This window comes from Engystomops pustulosus, chromosome 4, assembly GCF_040894005.1.
Source record: "Engystomops pustulosus chromosome 4, aEngPut4.maternal, whole genome shotgun sequence".
In the NCBI taxonomy this organism is placed as follows: Eukaryota; Metazoa; Chordata; class Amphibia; order Anura; family Leptodactylidae; genus Engystomops; species Engystomops pustulosus.
In genome coordinates this window covers 177,801,177-177,820,414 of record NC_092414.1, presented here as the reverse complement: position 1 = coordinate 177,820,414, position 19,238 = coordinate 177,801,177, and the positions used below count along the sequence as shown (strand labels likewise).

General features: G+C 42.8%; 1 protein-coding gene across 1 annotated transcript in view; it reads right to left on the bottom strand.

Annotated features, from left to right (window-relative positions):
* The window catches only part of SMAD6 (SMAD family member 6), a 32,379-nt gene extending 13,459 nt beyond the window's left edge, over positions 1 to 18,920 (bottom strand). Inside the window, exons 1-2 of the mRNA XM_072148706.1 lie at positions 18,099 to 18,920; positions 1,428 to 1,484 (exon numbers count right to left, since the gene is read on the bottom strand). Coding sequence (XP_072004807.1) covers positions 1,428 to 1,484; positions 18,099 to 18,495 — 454 coding nt within the window. The 5' untranslated portion in view covers positions 18,496 to 18,920. The remainder of the gene's footprint in view (positions 1 to 1,427; positions 1,485 to 18,098) is intronic.
* Positions 18,921 to 19,238: the final 318 nt, after the last annotated feature.

The window sequence follows — 19,238 nt, the reverse complement described above, 5'->3', positions numbered from 1 at the left end:
TTAGCAGCTGTCCACAAATATGATATACGGTAGTTAGGATGTGCTAACAGCAATGTCATAAACACCCATTAGACCTAGACACAGAATACTGAATAAACACAGGTCAATTCCCAAACAAAAGAATATATGTGCAAATATTCTATAACCCAATAGTCACACAGAATACCAGTTCAGGCCGTTTTGTAGTCACTACATCACTCACATTGTGTCTTTACACTATGTCACTAGCATTAGCTGACATAAGACATTCACTAGGGGGACAGCTCCATTTCAATCAGCACATGGTACAATGGTCGGGTCAGCAAGTTTTAGATGGACAGCCTCATTATAACGCGGACTAAATAAACATAGGGAGTCTTTCTGGCTATGCTTCCCGGGAATTATATACAACTATGCTTTCTCAACGTCCAGCAAGTATGAAATAACTCACTCCCTTTTAAGACTACTTAAAGGGAACCAGTCTCCAGATATATCCACATTATACTAATAGTTCCCTCAGGTAGGGTATGCTATGACTATTCTAGAATTCCTTCTTTTATGTTCTTTTAAAGTCACATCTATAAACATACCTTTCGGTTGTCCTTAAAATAAAACAAGCCAAAAAGAGACAAACTTCACTGAAATGTGCCAAGTTTAGATTGTCACTTCAGATGTCCCCATCTTCAGTTCAATAGTAGCTAATAATATGATGTATAAAATTAAAGAATATCATTTTTTCAAAACAGGCTTGTGGATCTGTGAGCTGCAGAACTGGCAAAATGGCAGGAACTGGTTCTTTAACTAGAGTTTGCATTCCCAACTATGTATGCATCTGCCTGTATCTTGGGTACTGAATCTCATAGAGCTGCCAGCCTAATGTGATATGAAAAAAAAAAATTCTTTAAAATGACACTAAAAAGATGCTTCTAGGTGCTATAGAACTAAGGCAAGGGGTGTGTGATGTTAGAGGCTGGAGGGGAGGGACTCACTCAACTCTGCTCCCTTTTAAATGACTTTGGAAGAGATTTTTTAAATAGTTAACAGGCAAGTTTTCACATATTGATTCTATAATGGGCTAAAATAATTCTATAAAGGACATTTCATATCCTACATGGGGGCTGGTAAATGGGGGAAAATCTGGTGACAGGCTACCTTTATTCTTCCCAACAAATCCATCCATCAGATACACCAGGCTGCAACTTATTTCCCCATGAGAACAAAGAATTGGGCATGTTTACATCTAACATGCCCGAGCAACCCCCCATATTTCTACCATCTTGTCTCATAAGCAGAATATCTAAAAGCGGAAGATAAGGACAGGTCATCAATATCTGAATTGTTGGGGACTGCTGCCAGGCTTTCACTATACAGTGGACCGAGCTGGAAGCAGCCCCGAACAGCTGATTTATGATGATAAAGCAACCAGGATTTAAATTATGTGTACTCACCCAAAGGTTTCTGCTCAAATTTTGGAGACAAACGAGAATACGGAGGTGGTGGAGATTCTGCAAGAAAGGAAAAAAAAAATGTAAAAAAAATTGTTTAAAAATGATATATTACTATCTGCACCGCAAAGAAAAACGTATTTCATTATACATTGAGCATCAAATCTGATAATAAAGATAAATCACTTTGGCAAGCAGCAACCGGTTGTCAATTCTTAGATCCGGAAAACGGTAAGCTGATCATAGACCAAATGTAAGGACACTGTTTTCTAATTTACTTATGTACATAGTGGGGGAGAGTTATCATGCCCGGTCTATGCTAGAATACCCCCACCTTCGCTATGTAAAGAGGTTTAAGCCTTGAACCATGTGAACGTTCAGCATTTGCTTGCTGTAGGTAGTGCACAGGTGTGGGGCAGAAACACACTGCACTGGCCCTATCCACCACCAGACGTGCCCCCTTGGCATGGAGCTAGTGTAAAGGGCATACCGGTAATAATAAGGACTCCGTGTTGTAAGAGAAAGTTCCTCTCCAAATCTGTAGACAATGCTATTTCAATGTCATCTCATCTGGTCAGTAGAGTATAGGGTACAGGTTTGGGTAGGCAAGAGGCCATAGACGTAGGTCAGGAAGGGATTTACTAGACTGCCTTTACAGACATACAGTGGTTTAAAAGACAGATGGTCCACAAAGTATTCTATATAAAAATAAGTTTGCCTGGGTTGGAAAAGCAAAAACTATGCCTAAGGCAATTCCCTCTACATAAGATATAGAGGGAATGGTTTCATTTAACTTAACGAATGACTTTCAAGCCTCTCCCGTCCCTTATTTATTTAGGTTTCCTTATCAAAATAAAAATTTTAACTTTGTAAAAACACTGAACTTATCTCGCAATGTCCTGGACATTTCTACTACTAGTGGTGAGCGGCTTTCTTTCAAGCAACTTAAAGGAAACCTGTCAGCAGCTTTTTTTCTTCTCTTTTTTCAGTCCCTTAACAATGGGTTACAGTCCCTTAACAATCTGGGACTGGCCATGCACATGGTATTTGTTGGACAAATGCTCATCTACACACACACACACCAAAGTAGATAAAACTTGCCACTAGTCAAAATACAGTATTCTAAATTTGTCTAATGAATAAGAAGCTTGGGCACGGTAAAACCCTCGCCAACGCAGGGCGCACATACATGTAGATGTAGTCATCGGGCAGATTCAATTCGAAAACTTCATGCATAAAAAAAAACTGCAATGTGTCCAACTTTTTTTTTGGTTTTCAGGGCAGTATTGTATAAACATTCCTATTACATCATTTGATGGCAACATGTTAAAATATCGTCACTTTCCCAGTATAATGCACTCGCGCCATAAGCCGAAGTGTAGCTGCCAATGCAAAATAGTTACAGACAAAAACCATCAATGTGATTTCCAAAAACTGCAGCGTATGTGGGATAATTTTTTCTTTGCAAAATTGAAGAATTGCAGAAGGAACTGTATGAAGAAAGGGAGAAGAGTGAGTTTTTTTAAATTTTTTTTGGGGGGGTTGGAGGGGCGTAGGTTAGGGTTTAGTCTGTCTCCTCCAGCTCATTACTGAGTAAGATTTTTTTCTGAAAGTGAGGAGATGCCATTTCCTAGGACAGAGTGGCTGAATGAGAGAGAGCAGGAGGGGAGGGAAGGGGGGTAGTGGTGACTGCAGCTTTAAGAAAGCAGCTGTAATTGGCGAGATCTCCAGATAAACAGTCATTCTGGCGCCAGCAAAAAAGCAAACTCTGTATTATCACCACTCCTACTCCTCAACAGCAGAGGGACCTCCTCAGGAAAGCAGCGGCTGAGAGCGATCTGATTTCAAAGAGAAAAGCAGCCAGACCAAATAACAAAACTTCAAACTCCCTGATTCCTGGACTCCTCTACTCCCCATTAGAGAGGACTCGACCTCATAAAACCATTACAGGGAAGAATGGCTTTATCTCACTGTCTGCATTCTACTACAGAGCAGCTAATTCTACTTTCTACAGGCACAGCCTGGAGTCAGGGTCGTTCCCACCACAACGTCGACTTGGAATCTGCATCAAAATGTATTCATAAGCGATTTATCAGTAATGGGGATAAATACACACACAACAAATTTTAGGTCACTTGACCTCAAACAGACAACATTATTGGGGCTCATTTACCAAGGGTTCGCAGGCCGCATCCCAACAATTTCCGTGTTGCGTCACATTTAACAGGGGTTTTTGGCGCACGCGATCAGATTTTGGCTTTCATGCACCACAAATCGGGGGCATGGCCGTCGGACAACCCAACGGATTCGGGCCAAGCACGGGATTTAACATTCAAATTGTGTCGCAAGACACACACTTACAAGCACCGGGAAGAAGGTGAACTCCGGCGGACCTCAGCGGGGAAGCGGCAGATAGAGGATCTCGGTTGCACGATGTTGGCGAATCGCGTCGGATTTCATCTTCGTCGGACCGTCCGGATCGGGGATCGCGACAGGACCGGGTAAGTAAATGTGCCCCATTGAGTCTACATCGGGCTTTTCAACTTACAAGAACTGAAATAATCGCAATTCCATTTGAACTGGCTGGAATTGTGATCATTTCCTCCAAGTGGGCACAAAGGGGGCTCGGACAGTAACAGGGTGGGCCGGTGCAGGAATTTCCAGCACTAAAGTCTGCGAATATTCAAGACTGGCAAAGGATTAGATGCCAGCGCAGCCAGATACATCAGGAAGAGTCTCCTTGTGTATTCAGTGCTCCAGGGCCTATATCATAGGATGGACTAGACTCGGGTATGATAAATGTTAATGTAATATGATTATGTTATACTATTCACACAGCAGATGTTTTTAATGATCTGATCAGAGAAATGCGATCAAGGAAGTTTCTCAGAGCTGTAAAAATCTGACACAATTAGGAGGACATCGGGACAACAAAAATGAACGAATGGTCAGACAGCAATACGACAGAAATTTGACCAAACTCTGACCAAAATTGTTTTAATCAATGGCTGCCAATTCTTTGGCCAAATTCACGACATACTAAAAAAGACCAGCCATTGAGCCAAGATGAGCAGAAAACAAATGCCACTCTTTGCACAGATTGGTATTGCATCTCCCCCTTATTTGTTTCTTTAAGACTGACTTGCAAGGTCTTGCATCCACATATAAACCTTGGTTTTCTGCAATATTCAGCCACAAGATTTTCCCTCTCATGCAAACCCCTATATAATTAACTTCCACTGGAATCTAACGTTACAGTGAAAACAAATCCTGACAAGCCGATCTACTTTCATTACAGTTATTAAACATAAAATAAAATGAATACACAAGCATTCATCGGTCCCCAGGTCTGCCGGAAAGCCACACTCCTGACTCAGGACTTCAATTTTATCACACTCAAGCCCCAGTTCAGACTTCATCATAAATGGTTTGGTTAATAATCTGGAATATAGTGTATGTAATATATTTATAATGTTATTTGAAACTTCAGATTTATGACATTCTTTTAAAGAATGGCTGGACCATACCTCTTGTGTCACCCCTCATTCTCAAACATAGACTGTAAGCTCTTGTGTCACCCCCTCATTCTCAGAGTGTAAGCTCTTGTGAGCAGGGCCCTCACTCATATTGTTCCATATGACTTTGTACTCTGTAATGTAGTATTTTATTTGTACACGTCCCCTATGATTTGTAAAACACTACAGAATATATATTGGCGATTGGAAAATAAAGACTATCATATAGGTTGGAAGTTGTATATAGGTTGTATACACCTTACTACTATGCTCCTCACCTAATGTCTATCTAACCTCTCATATAAATTGTGAGCCCTTGGAAGAAATGGGAGGAGGCAACTTCCTCTAAATGAATTTAGTTTTGTGTCTTTTGTACTTCTATAACATTCAGACAAGAAGTAATAGAAGTGAACCCCTTATTGAATATACGGCACCATGGAATGAACATGCTCTATAAATAAATTTTTTCACAAGAGTCATAGTAAACTTGTAACGTGTGGAAGTAAAATGGCAAAATTTTAGGAAAGAAAACATTCTGCAAAAGAACAACTACAAGGAATTTTGCCACTGCCAAAGAAAAACTGAACATAAAGTCAATGTTAAAAGAGGGAATAGTTTTGTATATAAAACTAATGTAATATGACTAAACATGATTAGAATTGTGGGGAGTACAGACAGGGCACCACAATTTGGGGTTAATATGCCAGCTTCCAACGATCACCGCAAGTTTTGGGGAGTTAAGTGGACTCTGATTTATAGATGGAATGGTTATGGGGGGCATTATAGGAAGGCACTTGTGTTGCCAGCAGGGTGCAAATAACTGTCACCTGTTGGCAAGGGGGATAAAGGAAAGGTGCTAGGACGACTCTCATCCACTTTGAACGATGGGAGTGAAAGCTCCCCCCCCCCCCCCGCCCCCCCCCCCCCCCCCCCCCGACGCAAGTCTCTGATCCCCACACGCATCGTTGGTCTCCTGCTATTCAACGAATGCCGCTCTCAGGACCCAAAAATCCCCCCAGAAAAGAAACAAGTATTCTGTACGCTCTGATTCTTCATAACACTGAGTGTCTACCCTCCCCCTGCCTGCTCACACTTCATCAGCAGTTTACAGGGGGTAATGCCTTTTACTGGACAACATCACAGAACTCACATAACATTCCACAGCAATGTTTGTTACAGGACAGTTCTCCAAAGCAAAGGTAACCACTTCTAGCACACAACACTTCTAGCAAAAGACATTTGTGGACCTCTTTTAGGGAACACACAAATAATTACATTGTGAAAAACAAATGCTTCTATTGTGTCTGCCTCAGACTTAAAAATGTTACAAAAACCTCAGCAACCACCACAAGGCAAGAATGACAATGATATAATCCCAGGGCTTTAGGAATTATATGGAAGTTTCCATGCAGCTCAGGCAAGAAGCAGAAAAGAGGAAAGATTGGCTGGGGTATACTCACTACCACATGCATGTCCCAAAAATACAATTTGTGGAGAAACGGAGTACTCCTTAAAGCTGTTGTAGCATTTGATTAAAAAAAAAAAATCATTGCATGCTGTAAGCCTAGACTGCCACTAACAAGGGGATTTTTGGCCGTGAAAAACAAGAGGTTTTCTTAGTTTTTCATTTCAGATTGACAGATCATCATAATGATTGTCTACGAGTGACGGTTACGGTTAAAAAGTACTGAAAGTAATGCAGCCATTTTTTTTTGTCTAGTCTCAGGGATATATCATGGATGTAGTCATCCCAATATTAGTGGCAGGCAGGTTTCTAAGGGTGAGTTCAGATGCAGTTTTTGAAGCCAAAAGCAGGTGTGGATTTGTTCCTTCTCTTTTTTTCACTCCACCTCTGCTTTGGACATCAAAAACTGCATCTGAAAAACTAAACATATGAAGGCACCTTAAGTAAACTTGTGCAATTCCAAATAAATAAGAAAACCGTGCTTCCGTTTTCCTACTCACCCCAATTACGTGCAATAGTTGCACAACTGTGTTGTTTTCGCCTAAAACTACATCGCAAGAAATTTTTATGAAGTTCTGCAAATAAACTTCATGCACACTATGACATTATGGACCTGTTCTTTTCAGCTTTTGAATAGGATGGATCTTTAAAAGGGGTTGGCCACTTATATTTTACTGTGTTGAAGTTTTATATAAGAGCCTAACAGGGTCACACATATTATACTTACACCCATAAAGATTGCTCTTTGCTGCCAGGAGCCGTTGGTCATGTGACACCGACAGCAGGACTCAGGACTTCCTGTGACGTCTCGTGTCATGCTGGCTTCCAGTGGATGGAGGTTGTCATGCTGTCATTACTGTATGCACGCCCTCTTTGTCATAACCACTCCCATATTAGTGGTTGGAGGGGCCAAAAACATACACACCCTTTCAACTGCTGATATTGTAGTGGTTATGGTGGAGGGGGTGTGTACACAGTAATGACAGCATAGCAACCTCTATCCACTGGAAGCCAGCAGGACGTCTCAGGAAGTCCTGCTGCCCAGGTGTCATGTGACCCGCGGCAAACAGGATTAACAGTTTAATATGGATGACACCATTAGGTAGGGTCTTGTACATTAATGTAAAAGTCTGCTTTAAAAAATGGCCAACTGCTACTAAACACATGGGTTTTATACTACATTCAAAATAAATAGTGACATGTTAACATCACACAGTGAGAGATTTATGAGAAGTGTCTGAAGTAAAACTCTTCTAGTTACCCATGACCATCCACCCTATAGAAGAGCGATCCAAAATTAAGAATTTCAGGCTAAAAATGCATTGGAGGAATATACATGGTCAATATCACTGCTGAATCATTTTGCCTCTTAGGTGTGAAGGAGCATGCCATAGTCCTCTAATTTAATAGTAAATAATTTGCAAAAGAATTAGATGAAATTTATGAAGTCTGTAAGGAATAGTCCATTCCGACTTCAAAGAGAAGCGATGGTGAACCCATAGTGTCCAACCAATTGTTTTTAGAGGGGGGGGGGGGGAGCCTTGTAGAAGATACTGGACAAGTAGGTCCTAAAAAAAAAAATGGATGGGAGGGGGAAGTACAAGCCCAAACCATAAAAGTACTATGTGTCCCCGCATGCCTGGAAAGTGTCAAGCATAAAAGGGTTATCATACTGTTTACTCCTGACAGGTCTGTGATGTCTCCCACTAAAGACCTGTTTCTATGTGTAATTACACTGGTGCCCCAGGCAGGGAATGCAGAGCTAGTCCTGCTCAGATAAGGAATCCACTCACAAGTAACCCCTTCTACTGCATACTTAGCTCCTTCAATTTTCTTTTACCACTTTGGTTTTTGTGAAAAAAAAAAACCATTTATTGTATGTTTTGAAGGGAAAGGACAAAGAATTTTGACAGTATAAAGTTGAGCAAAGATACAACTTCAAGATACTATTTTGATGGATCGCCTTTAAAGCAAAGATGTGTGAGGATTTGGGCCACAAGCCTTCACCAACCTGTTATACAGGACAGTGACAGGATCACAATGATGTCCTTCTGGGAAATTCAGAATGACACAAACAAAACCTCAAATAGTGAATTCATATGACCTAAGGCAGTGATGGTGAACATTTTTGAGACCGAGTGCCCAAACTACAACCAAACCCACTTATTTAAATAGAAAGTGCCAACATGGCAAATTAAGCAGTAACATCTTACTACCGGTTTTGTCACGTTTTTAATTGTATTGGCATCCTAAAGGACACCAATGTAGTTGAAAGAAAGAGGAGAAATTCAGATTATCATTGTAGCTTCCTTCCATGGTCCCCTGAAGAGAAAGAATTGCCTTGCCCATAGCAGGAACTCCAATAGTAACGCAGCCTTGTCTGCACCTCCTTGCTCCTCCTGTAGTCCTGGGCAGCTATGTGTAGCTTTAAAATAGCACTGATCACAGCACATCCTGGGTGGCCGGGGACTGCAGGAGGAGGCTTTGAGTCCTGTCTGGAAACTCTGTGCAGGGGTGCCGGCATGGGGGCCCACAGAGATTGCCCCGAGTGCCACCTCTGGCACCCGTGCCATAGGTTCACCACCACTGACCTAAGGAGTCATGAGGGCGGAGAAGAGTCACACTGGCTTGACTACTGTCCTATAGGATATGTACATTTTTATTGGCTACAACCAAGAAATGTGAGGATATATCTGGACTAAGGGATATGAATTAAGCCAGGAGAGGACATCAATAGCGACTCTTCTTCACCCCTGTGGCTCCTTACAGGTCATTTGACTACAACATCTCCATGAATATAGGAGGATGCAATTATGATCCTGTCATTGCCCTGTATAACAGGTTGTTGGTCTTTTGTGGGCCCAAATCCTCACGTCAGGTTCCTATTAATGCCCCATTATATGGGCTGATGATGGGGCATTAACGAACAATGATAGACACCGAGCAATGATCGAAGCAATAACGAGGACAAATGACTGCTAATACAGTTGTTCTTCCAACACAGTTTCACCACTGTCTTCACTCCAAATGTTAAAGTGCTTAGAGGGAGACGCCATATAATAAATAGGTCATATCTATGGGCTTCTCAAAAAAAAAAAAAAAATTTAAAAAACACAATATGCCACTAAAATTGTAATATTGGAAATATGGTAACCAAACACAGGTAATACAACAGGAGTAAGCCCAGCTAGAACCCTAGAATCTAAATTTATTTTTCAAAGTCCTGCTGCTACTAACAATACATAGATGATTACGCAGACTTCCAGGGACCATACCTGACACTGTCTGCAGCTTTGGATGGTCAATTCAGCAAATTCAAATATCTGCAGGAAAAGAGGCCCATTTCCAGGTGTACCACATATAACACCTCTTGTGCTTGCACTTTCACTACTATATAAATCTGAACTCCGAATGAACTAAAAACACACACACCATGCCCTACACACCATTAATGTCCAGTGATCAAAAAGCTAAAGAAACATTTGCAGAGCCGAAAAAATAATTAGCCCGAGACTGTACCCATGTGCCACCAGCCTTACATAAATATTCCAGAACAGCTCTTCACAGAACAACATCAAGTCACTGTTTATTTTCATAAATACAGTTCCTATAAAGAGCCATTTAAGTTTACTTTCTGTCAGATCTTAAAAGAAACATGGCTTGGATATCAGATCCGGCTAAAGAATGAAGCCAAGTTGAAGTTCACAGACAGACATTCTTAAAGTTAACCTGGCACACTGAAAATGCAATCCAATATGCAAAAAGCATGTTATAGAGCAGGATGGGCTTCCATGTACATTCTGTAGGCAGTATGTTATACAGCAGAAAGAGCTGAACAGTTTGTAGATTCAGCATAACTTAGATTCTTGGTGATTTGGGATTTAGTTGTCAATCAATGAGCAAGACCACTAAACTCAAATGTATGAAATCAATGAAACCCCCACATTTAGGGAAAACACGCACTATCAGGATTGCCTGTCTCAAAACCTGCAGATTCTATATGACATTGTCCCAATCTTAAAGTAGATATATATATATCACACTTTAAAATAGGTGTCGCAATTGTTGGAAGCATTCATGTTTTTCAATCAACCCCTTTCATCATGGCCACGTCATTTACTGTCATGATGACAATGCAGTCCAGTCTATAGGCAATTATAAAATTCAGGACCTTGGAAAAGCTTGGTGCAACTGGCTGCCGTATATAAACACATTACACAGAGCTTCCTAAACTGTCCAGGACTAACCAACCTGAGCGGGATGACTCACAACTCACACAGCAGCTGGGGGATGGTGCAGAGATTGATTACATCTGCCTGTCAGGGACAACACAATGATTACTACCTTCTCTGAAGCAGTGCATAATTAGGGTAAGAGGAGAATCGCCATGGCAGCCACAGGAGCGACAGAGCCTCATTATCATAATTTTATAATAGTTTTTTCAGAAAAACCACTCAGTGCAGGGATTAAATAAGATATGTTAACGCCTCAGTGTAGCTACAGCATTCTCAAGGTATGTTTGGTTCATAATGCATAAAACAAATGGTAGATGTTTTTAAATTTTATCTAAACTCATCCTGCACTGTAACCTGCCGCCTACAGAAACAATTGCATATTCAATGTGACAGGTTCAAGAGTCGGCAGATCTCTTCCTCCACTTTTGGCATACTCCTATGTGCAGTTCAGGAGCAGCCATAAACCTGCATGTGCCATTGCCAACTACATACTGTGCTAGCTCAATGAACACACTGCAAGAACAAGGGATATGTTAACTTAAAAGGGTCGGAGGTTGTAAAAACATGGCTACTTTCTTCCAAAAGCAGTCCACACCTGACCATGGTTTGTGCCGATATTGCCACTCAGCTCCATTCATCTCTATGCACCTAAGCTGCAATGCCGGCACAAACCATGGTCAGGTGTGCTTTTCAAACTCCGGGCATCCCCTTCAGGGAGATTGTCTTTACTCCACTACGGATTCTGGGAAAGAGAATATGTAAAATGGCGCCTCCAGTGCAGGAGCAGTGTAAGCACTGTTAGGCAAGGAGGATGCCCTCAGCCATGTCAAATAGTCACAGCAATAACATGGTTCTTAGTGAGGGCTTCTGTATGCGTCATGTTATGACACACAAAGCTATAGGCAGATTAGCTCTGGGCGCACAGCTCTGGTATATGCATGAGACCTACCAGGACAGAAGAATGTTGCACTAGGGAAGTTTATATTCCCATGCTTAACAACTGGTTTCCCCATTAGCAAGGATCCCATTGACTAATGTGTGTGAAGGTAGCGCAATGCATGAATCAAGTGAAGACAAAAAGGATTCAGTGCAAAAGCACAAAAAGAATTTATAAATTCTAGTTCAACCATTGCCAAAATGAAAAAAAAAGACCCTATTAAAGTAAACTCTTGGGGTGCAATCTTGGTGCGTTTATTGCCATATGTTTGGCTGGATTTAATCAGTTTTTCATTTGTGTAAGTTTAAGCAGCTCTGAAAATGTTAATACAGCTGCTTACACTTCCAGAAATGCCACATGCATGGTAAATATGTAAAAACACATGCATGGTTAGTTTAAAAGCACACGAAGAACAGAGTGAGAACTGCCCAAGAACGCAACGTGTGACCCGCACCCTCATGTTCACAACTGAGCCAACAATGTAAATAAAAGATGGCAGTGTGAACCAAATACAGTCTCCATCACAGAGGGGAAAGTTGGCCACACGCACAAGATAGCTGTTGGTTGGCCAGAAGCCATCTCTCGTGACAACCCACCCCCCCCCCTTTACCTAGACTTCCACTTCTCCAAAATCTGCTTTCAAGGTAGATGAAGTATCAAGGTTAATTTTAGAGATGGGCACAGGTCCCAGAGGTAGGAACCATATAGCCTGCAGATATGCCAAAAATGTCTCAAGTGGGAAGACCCCTTCAGGAATGTGTCCCTAAAACTTAATAAACATTCTTGTGCCATTTATTGGAAAAGTAGAAGGAGGTTAAAAAACATATATATAATTAACACTTTCATTTGAGAATACTAGTTCTCTGTCAGACATGTTATCATTATAACATCATGTCTGATGAATAGAACTAGTATTCTCAAAAGCTCCCCATCAAATATACTCAAAAGATCAAAAAGATATCGCCCGATTTCTTCACTCTTCTTTCATTCATGAAGCACAGACGATATCACCAGGGTCTCCTGTAAGTGCAGGGCATCCTTGGGACATGCGTGTTTCCCAACCAACTGCTTTTTCCTCAAATCTAATTTCCATCTGAATGGGCAGAGGAGGTTCATGTGTCTTTAGATTACCACCTATGACAGTGATGGCAAACCTTTTAGACACCAAGTGCCCAAACTACAACCAAAACCTACGTATTTTTCGCAAAGTGCCAATGCGGCAATTTAAGCAGTAACTTATTACTCCCTGCTCTTTCACAGGTTTAAATTGTATAGGCACCTGAGGACACCAATATAGTAGAAAGAAGGAGAAGAAGTTTGTATTATCATTGTAGCTTCCTTCTAGGTTCCTGGGCTGCCTGGGACTGCAAGTGGCCTTGAGTCCTGTTGGCGAACTCTGTGCTGGGATAAAAAGGCAAGGGTACTCTGAGAGGGCTCTGAGAGCCACCTCTGGCACCCGTGCCATAGGTTCGCCACTACTGACCTATGACCTTGAGGTGTGTTCACACATTCAGTTTTTCAGATGCTGTTCTTGATGTACAAACTAGGAGCGGAATTAAAAAAGGAAGGAGGAGTAGCTCCTCAAAATGATATGTTCCCACCATTATGATCCACATCTGCTTTCAGCTTTGAAAACTACATCTAAATAATAAAGGCATAAATTGGTTTAGGTGGGTGCGTCACAGTTAGGCTTTTTTTTTTTTTTAGGGCCTTGCTCTCAAGTGACTTCAGTCCGAAAAACCATCCGTCCATGCGCTGGCTGGATTTCCTCGACCAAACCTCTCTTCACTGGACTGCATGCAGAATGTGTTTCTCGGACTAAATAGGCCTTAAATGCTACAATATGTAGATATATACATTTGTCCTGAGACAACCCCCATAAACATTAGATGGGTTCTCAAATGGAGAGAGAAGAGTAGGATGGGAACTGACCTACCTTAATAACAAAGGATCAAGATATCCAAAATGCAACATGCCCGATTCCCCCACCAAACATTTAATTGTCAGGTAGCAATAGGGAATCTTGCATTAACACTGGATGGTTCAGAGGCTTTAACCCCCTTCCCGATGCATGGAGAGGGCTCGCGGGCCGAGCCCTCTCCATAGCCGGTAAGTCTTTGCTGCATATTGCTAGCACCGATCGCGGGTGTTTTCATCTCGATCGCCGCCAATGCTGCCCGCGGCTTCAAAAAGCCGCCATCTTGCCGCGGATCGTCGCTCCCCGATTACGTCACGGGGAGCGGTGATCCGTCGCCATGGTAGCCTCGGGTGTTCCGACTACCAGAGGCTACTTCGTTTTAACCCATGCATTACAATGTGCTAATTGCACATTGTAATGAATGGGGAGTAAAATCCACATATACTGCCATACAGTAGTATGGCAGTATATGATAGGATGAATCAGACTACCTAGGGTTAGAGTACCCTAGGGAGTCTGAAAAAAAAGTAAAAGTAAGAATAAAAAAAAACTCAAAACACCCCCCTTTCCCTAGAACTGATATAAATATAAATAAACAGTAAAAATCATAAACACATCAGGTATCGCCGCGTCCGAAAATGTCCGATCAAAATATAATACCGGTTTGTCACTGCGTTTAACCCAGTAACGGAAAATCCAATCCAAAGTCAAAAATGGCATTTTTAGCCATTTTGAAAAATATAAAAACATTTATAAAAAGTGATTGAAAGGTCGCACAGTCCCAGAAATTTTAGAAATGAAAACGCCATCAAAATTAGCAAAAAATTACACTACCCACAGCTCCGTACACCAAAGTATGAAAAAGTTATTGGCGCCAGAAGATGCCAAAATAAAAAAAATATATATTTTGTACAGGAGGTTTTAATTTTTTGAAATGTATGAAAACATTTTAAAACCTATACAAATTTGGTATCCACGTGATCATACCGACCAAAAGAATAAAGTAGACATGTCATTTGGGACGCAGAGTGAAAGCTGTAAAATCCAAGCCCACAAGAAAACCTCACAAATGTGGTTTTTCACCATTTTCACTGCATTTGGAATTTTTTTCCCACTTCCCAGTACACGCCATGGAATATTAAATACCGTCACTATGAAGTGCAATTTGTTACGCAGAAAATAAGCCTTCACACAGCTCTTCATGTGGAAAAATAAAAAAAAAAAGTTATAGATTTTTGAAGTTGGTGAGTGAAAAATGGAAGTGAAAAAACTAAAAAAGGCCAAGTCATTAAGGGGTTAAAGTGGCTCCTTTTATCATTATCATATAGCTTGAAGCATGGGGACCACACAGTCCAGAAATTCACAGACGTTTGTATGTTTTTATATACAAAAGCCTGTTTAACAATTCAGTGATAAACTACATACAAGACCAAATTTATTACACAACATATCCATCTACTTTACATAATACATAACTAGGAGTGCCTGGGCGCTCACTCCCATGTATAACAAGTGGCCTGAAAGGGGTGTTCCCTTTGGTGGGAGTGTTACTGCTGGCAGCCTCACCGATCACTAGAACCAGCCTCCTTTGTCCCCTCTTCTGAGCAATTTTCCTAATACAAAAGGTTTGGCCAACTCTGGCCTGTACATTTACTAAATGCATAGATCACTACTGTACTCATCAGTCCTATAAATAGGTTTCACTTCTACCTTATGATAGATCGCCTTTAAGTAACCATATTGATCTGCAGATCATTATATTGCTTTCTGTGCGGTTCCATTGATCTGCACGCGATTACAGCGCGATTCTCACCATTGGGCTCCTTCTCAGATATCCTGGAGCCTCTTATTGCTTAGGAAGGGGGGGTGGCTGAGGGACATGCTGGGGTCTGCACATATTACACTGGAATGTACTGGAAATACATACTAGCGCGAAACAAGTTAGGCCCAGCGAATCACAGGTCCGATGTACCCCTGTCAGCCCCCGAAATGTGCCGAGCAGCCGGTCACGCATGGGGTGCTGCCCGGTTCATCTCTATGGACCCTATGGAGATTCCTGTGCACCGTACTTGGCAATCTCTGTCAACTCCATGGAGATGAACAGGCAGCCCAGCCATGCACGATTGGCTGCTCCGCTCATCTCCGGTTCTAACGGGGGTACAGCGGGTGCCCCATTCTCATGAAATGTGTGGGTCTCATTAATTTAAGCCCTATCATGTGGATACGGCCTAATTCTTTTCATGGGAAAATTCCCTCAGGTGCTTCATTCTTTATTACCAATTGTAATACACAATATGAAACGTGTATGGCAGGAAAGATTCATGACAGTTTTTCCTGACTTGTGCGTGTAACAAATATTTGTATTTCTCATTAAATAACAATTATGAGAAACCTCTTTATGTTGCATATTTTCCTCTGCTATCCTGTCTGGAAAAGGGGGACACCATTCCCTTTTTGGGAAGGTAGGTCCCTGTACAATCCCCCATTTTCAGCACTGAATGGACATTATGGATTGTGTGGGCACCTGCCACATAAACAGAATGGGAAAGATTTATCAGAAGTGTCTAAAGTGAAACTGTTCTAGTTGCCCATGGAAACCAATCAGAGCTCAGCTGTAATTTTATAAACAGCTGCAGGAAAATGAAAGCTGAGCTCTGATTGGTTGCCATGGGCAACTAGAACAGTTCTGCTCTCAGGCACTTCTGAAAAATCTCCCCCAATGTGTTAGCATTATTCTATTTATCTGTCAGGTGCCCACATCATACACAATGTCCATTCAGTGCTGATATTGGGGGATTGTCAGGGACATAACTTCCCAAAAGGGTGCTGGAGAAGATTTCTAAGAATAAATTGGAGAACTGAGGGAAAGTTCTAAGAAAATGTTCTTTAACAGGGAAATGAAATAGCTTGTTCGGTTTTATCAATACTTATACAAGCATTCCTGATCAACTTCTAGTCCATGTTTGGTCTGGGAAAACAATAACTGTAACTTATCACATGGTTAAAGTTTACAATGTGGGGATACTGTCTCCATCGAATGAGATGGTCCTGCAACTTGCTACAACAGTAGCATTAAAGTCACCAGAAATCCTAACCTGCTGTATGTATGTTGTGCATTACCTTGCTGCATTAAAGGGGTCGTCTGTAGCTTGAAAAACATGGCTCCTGTCAGCGCCACAACTGAATATGGTTTATGCCAGTATTGCAGCTGTATAGGGTTAGAATAACACACATTACCCATGGTGAAGAGAGGGGCTGTTTTTGGAAGAAAGTGGCCATGTCTTTTAACCTCGGGACATCCCCTTTAAATGCCAAGAAGTGCAACATGTTTTAAGACATGGCTACATAATAAAGAAAAAGTGTTCTGAGGATTAAAGGAGTTGTCCCTGTTGCCTGATCAGTGGGTCTGTCATCTTTGTCCACCACAATCAAAGGGTTTTTCACATTTTGGAAATACACATTTATTCTAAAATGTTATATATAAAGCGAGATGTATTCATTATTGTGTTTATTAAACAATGACCAAAGGATTTCCCACATACAGAACAAAATACAAAAGGCTTCCAAGAGAATTGTCTCCAAAGCAAAGTAGGCTACACGTGTAGGAACTTCTGTGCAAAAGGACCTTTAAAAAAGGCCTCTCCTTAATATGAATGAGGCATATCTAGGGTAGATCTGTACCTGCATAGATGATTATAGAGACACTATCTAATGCCATTATGCTGAGGGTCATAAAGGAATTGACAAAACCTCAGCCATACAGTGACTAGACCTGAAAGAAGAGATGAGCGGAGCCGATGATCCAGTTCGGCTTCCTGACCCAGACATATTGTCAGATTGCTTAGTTCCCAGGGGCGTCAATCAGGCCAGGTGAGACAGCCCAACCAGATCATTGGGTCCTTTCATCTACACCAGAAAGCCACCTGAAGGCACAACCTTCACCACAAAAAAGAAAGATGGTCCACTCCATCAGTCCCACAGACCAAGAATACTGAACCAAAGCACAAACATCCGCTCCACAACACCAGGGAACACAGAACCTCCATCACTGTAATTAGTGAGATGCCCAATATACTTATCATATGGACATGATAAGTCAACCTGGGGTCAATCCCTAAAAGTCAAAGGAAACTATTTAGGCCAGTCAGAGAGAAGCTAATGCCCGTTGACTTGTGCCATCCTATAGCTCTGAAACCACATGAATGATTAATGGGGATCCTATAATACAACCTTTATAGCGGAGGTTATAATCCAAGATATTTACATTAGTATTGGATTTTTCCAGACATGGCACCACAGGATGGAGCAAGAAAAACGTAGTCCCCGTCCATAGGTTAGCAGTCCAGGCTACTGAGCCAGCCTGGAGGGCCACTACACTAGGGATAGAGCCCTCTATGAGTAGTTGCCCCACTGGCAGCAGTGTGGGAGTTGGGTGTTGTACCCAAACAATTACCTATGTATTGTTAAGGACATAGTTATCGTTTATATATTCTGACTTATCGTCTAACAACAAAGCTTTAGCTGTAAGAGAGCCCAAGCATGTACAGTTCCTATTCACTGACAGGCAGCAGAGATGTCATGAATGATGAGGATGCGGCACTCACCGGGTCCACACAAGCGGCTGTAGTGGTAGGGGTTGCAGCACATGCTGTTACTGTCCGCCGCTCCTGCGCCCTGACACCCGCTCAGCGCCTTCAGTTGCCCGGGATGCTGCAGCTCGGGCCAGCGGAATAGTCTGCAGAGCAGCAGGTGAGGAGGAGGTGGCCCGGCGCGGGTCACCAGCACACAGGCTCCGGGCGCTGCGCCCCGGGACTCCACCGCCTCCAGCAGCGTGCACAGCGCCTGCTCCTTGAGTCGCTTCAGTACGCCCGATGCCGCAGAGCGCAGCTCCGGGGACCCGGCGGGCGGCTCGGACAGACCGCAGCAAGACACTCCCCCATCACCGCCCGCCCGGCTCCGCCACAGGCGCCGAACCAGCCCGGTGCGTCTGGACTTGAACATGCGACGCCCCCGGCGGGGATGCGCCCGGGTCCTAGTGGAGCCTCAGCGCTGAGCAGCGGGGGGATCCGTGCACACAGCGCGTTACTCCGGGTCACATCTCCCGGCTGCAGCGCGTCTTCTTCTTCTTGTGGCTCCGGAGCTGTCACATGGCCGCAGCTGAGCGCAGAGGATGCAGCTCCATCCTGGCCGGGGAGCACGGTGACAGCGGCCAGTCCTCCCGGGTGTGTGGTGCTCGGGGCGCCGCTGCTGCTGCCGCTAGTGCACGTCCTGTCCCGGTGCTCAGTCCTCCGCTCCTTCTCTCTCTCCGCTCGCTGCTCTTTGTGCTTCAGCTCTCGCACACACACTCGGGCCCTGCACCGGGCGCCGCTATTGGCTGCCCGCGGTCATGTGACAGTCTAGACACTTTGGCGGCTCCGCTGCACTGACTGTTGCGCAAACAAATCTCAAGTTTCTTAACTCTTAAAGGAGCCGCTTCCAGGTTCTCAGCAGTCATCACCACCAGTGCACTGCCCCGACTGCTGGCCCAGCATCCCATCCTCCTACTTTCCATAGTAGCCATTCTCTATTACTCTCTAGTAACACTACAGAATCCTATCTTAGCCTGGGAAAGTTGGGTAATTACTAACATGGACCCACATTGCATCTCCACAAGTTCTCTCCACCTTATCCATGTTCTCCTTCCTTCTTAAACCAACTTGTATAATTATGCTAATGAACCAGTAGGGCTATGGGGCTGCTATCAG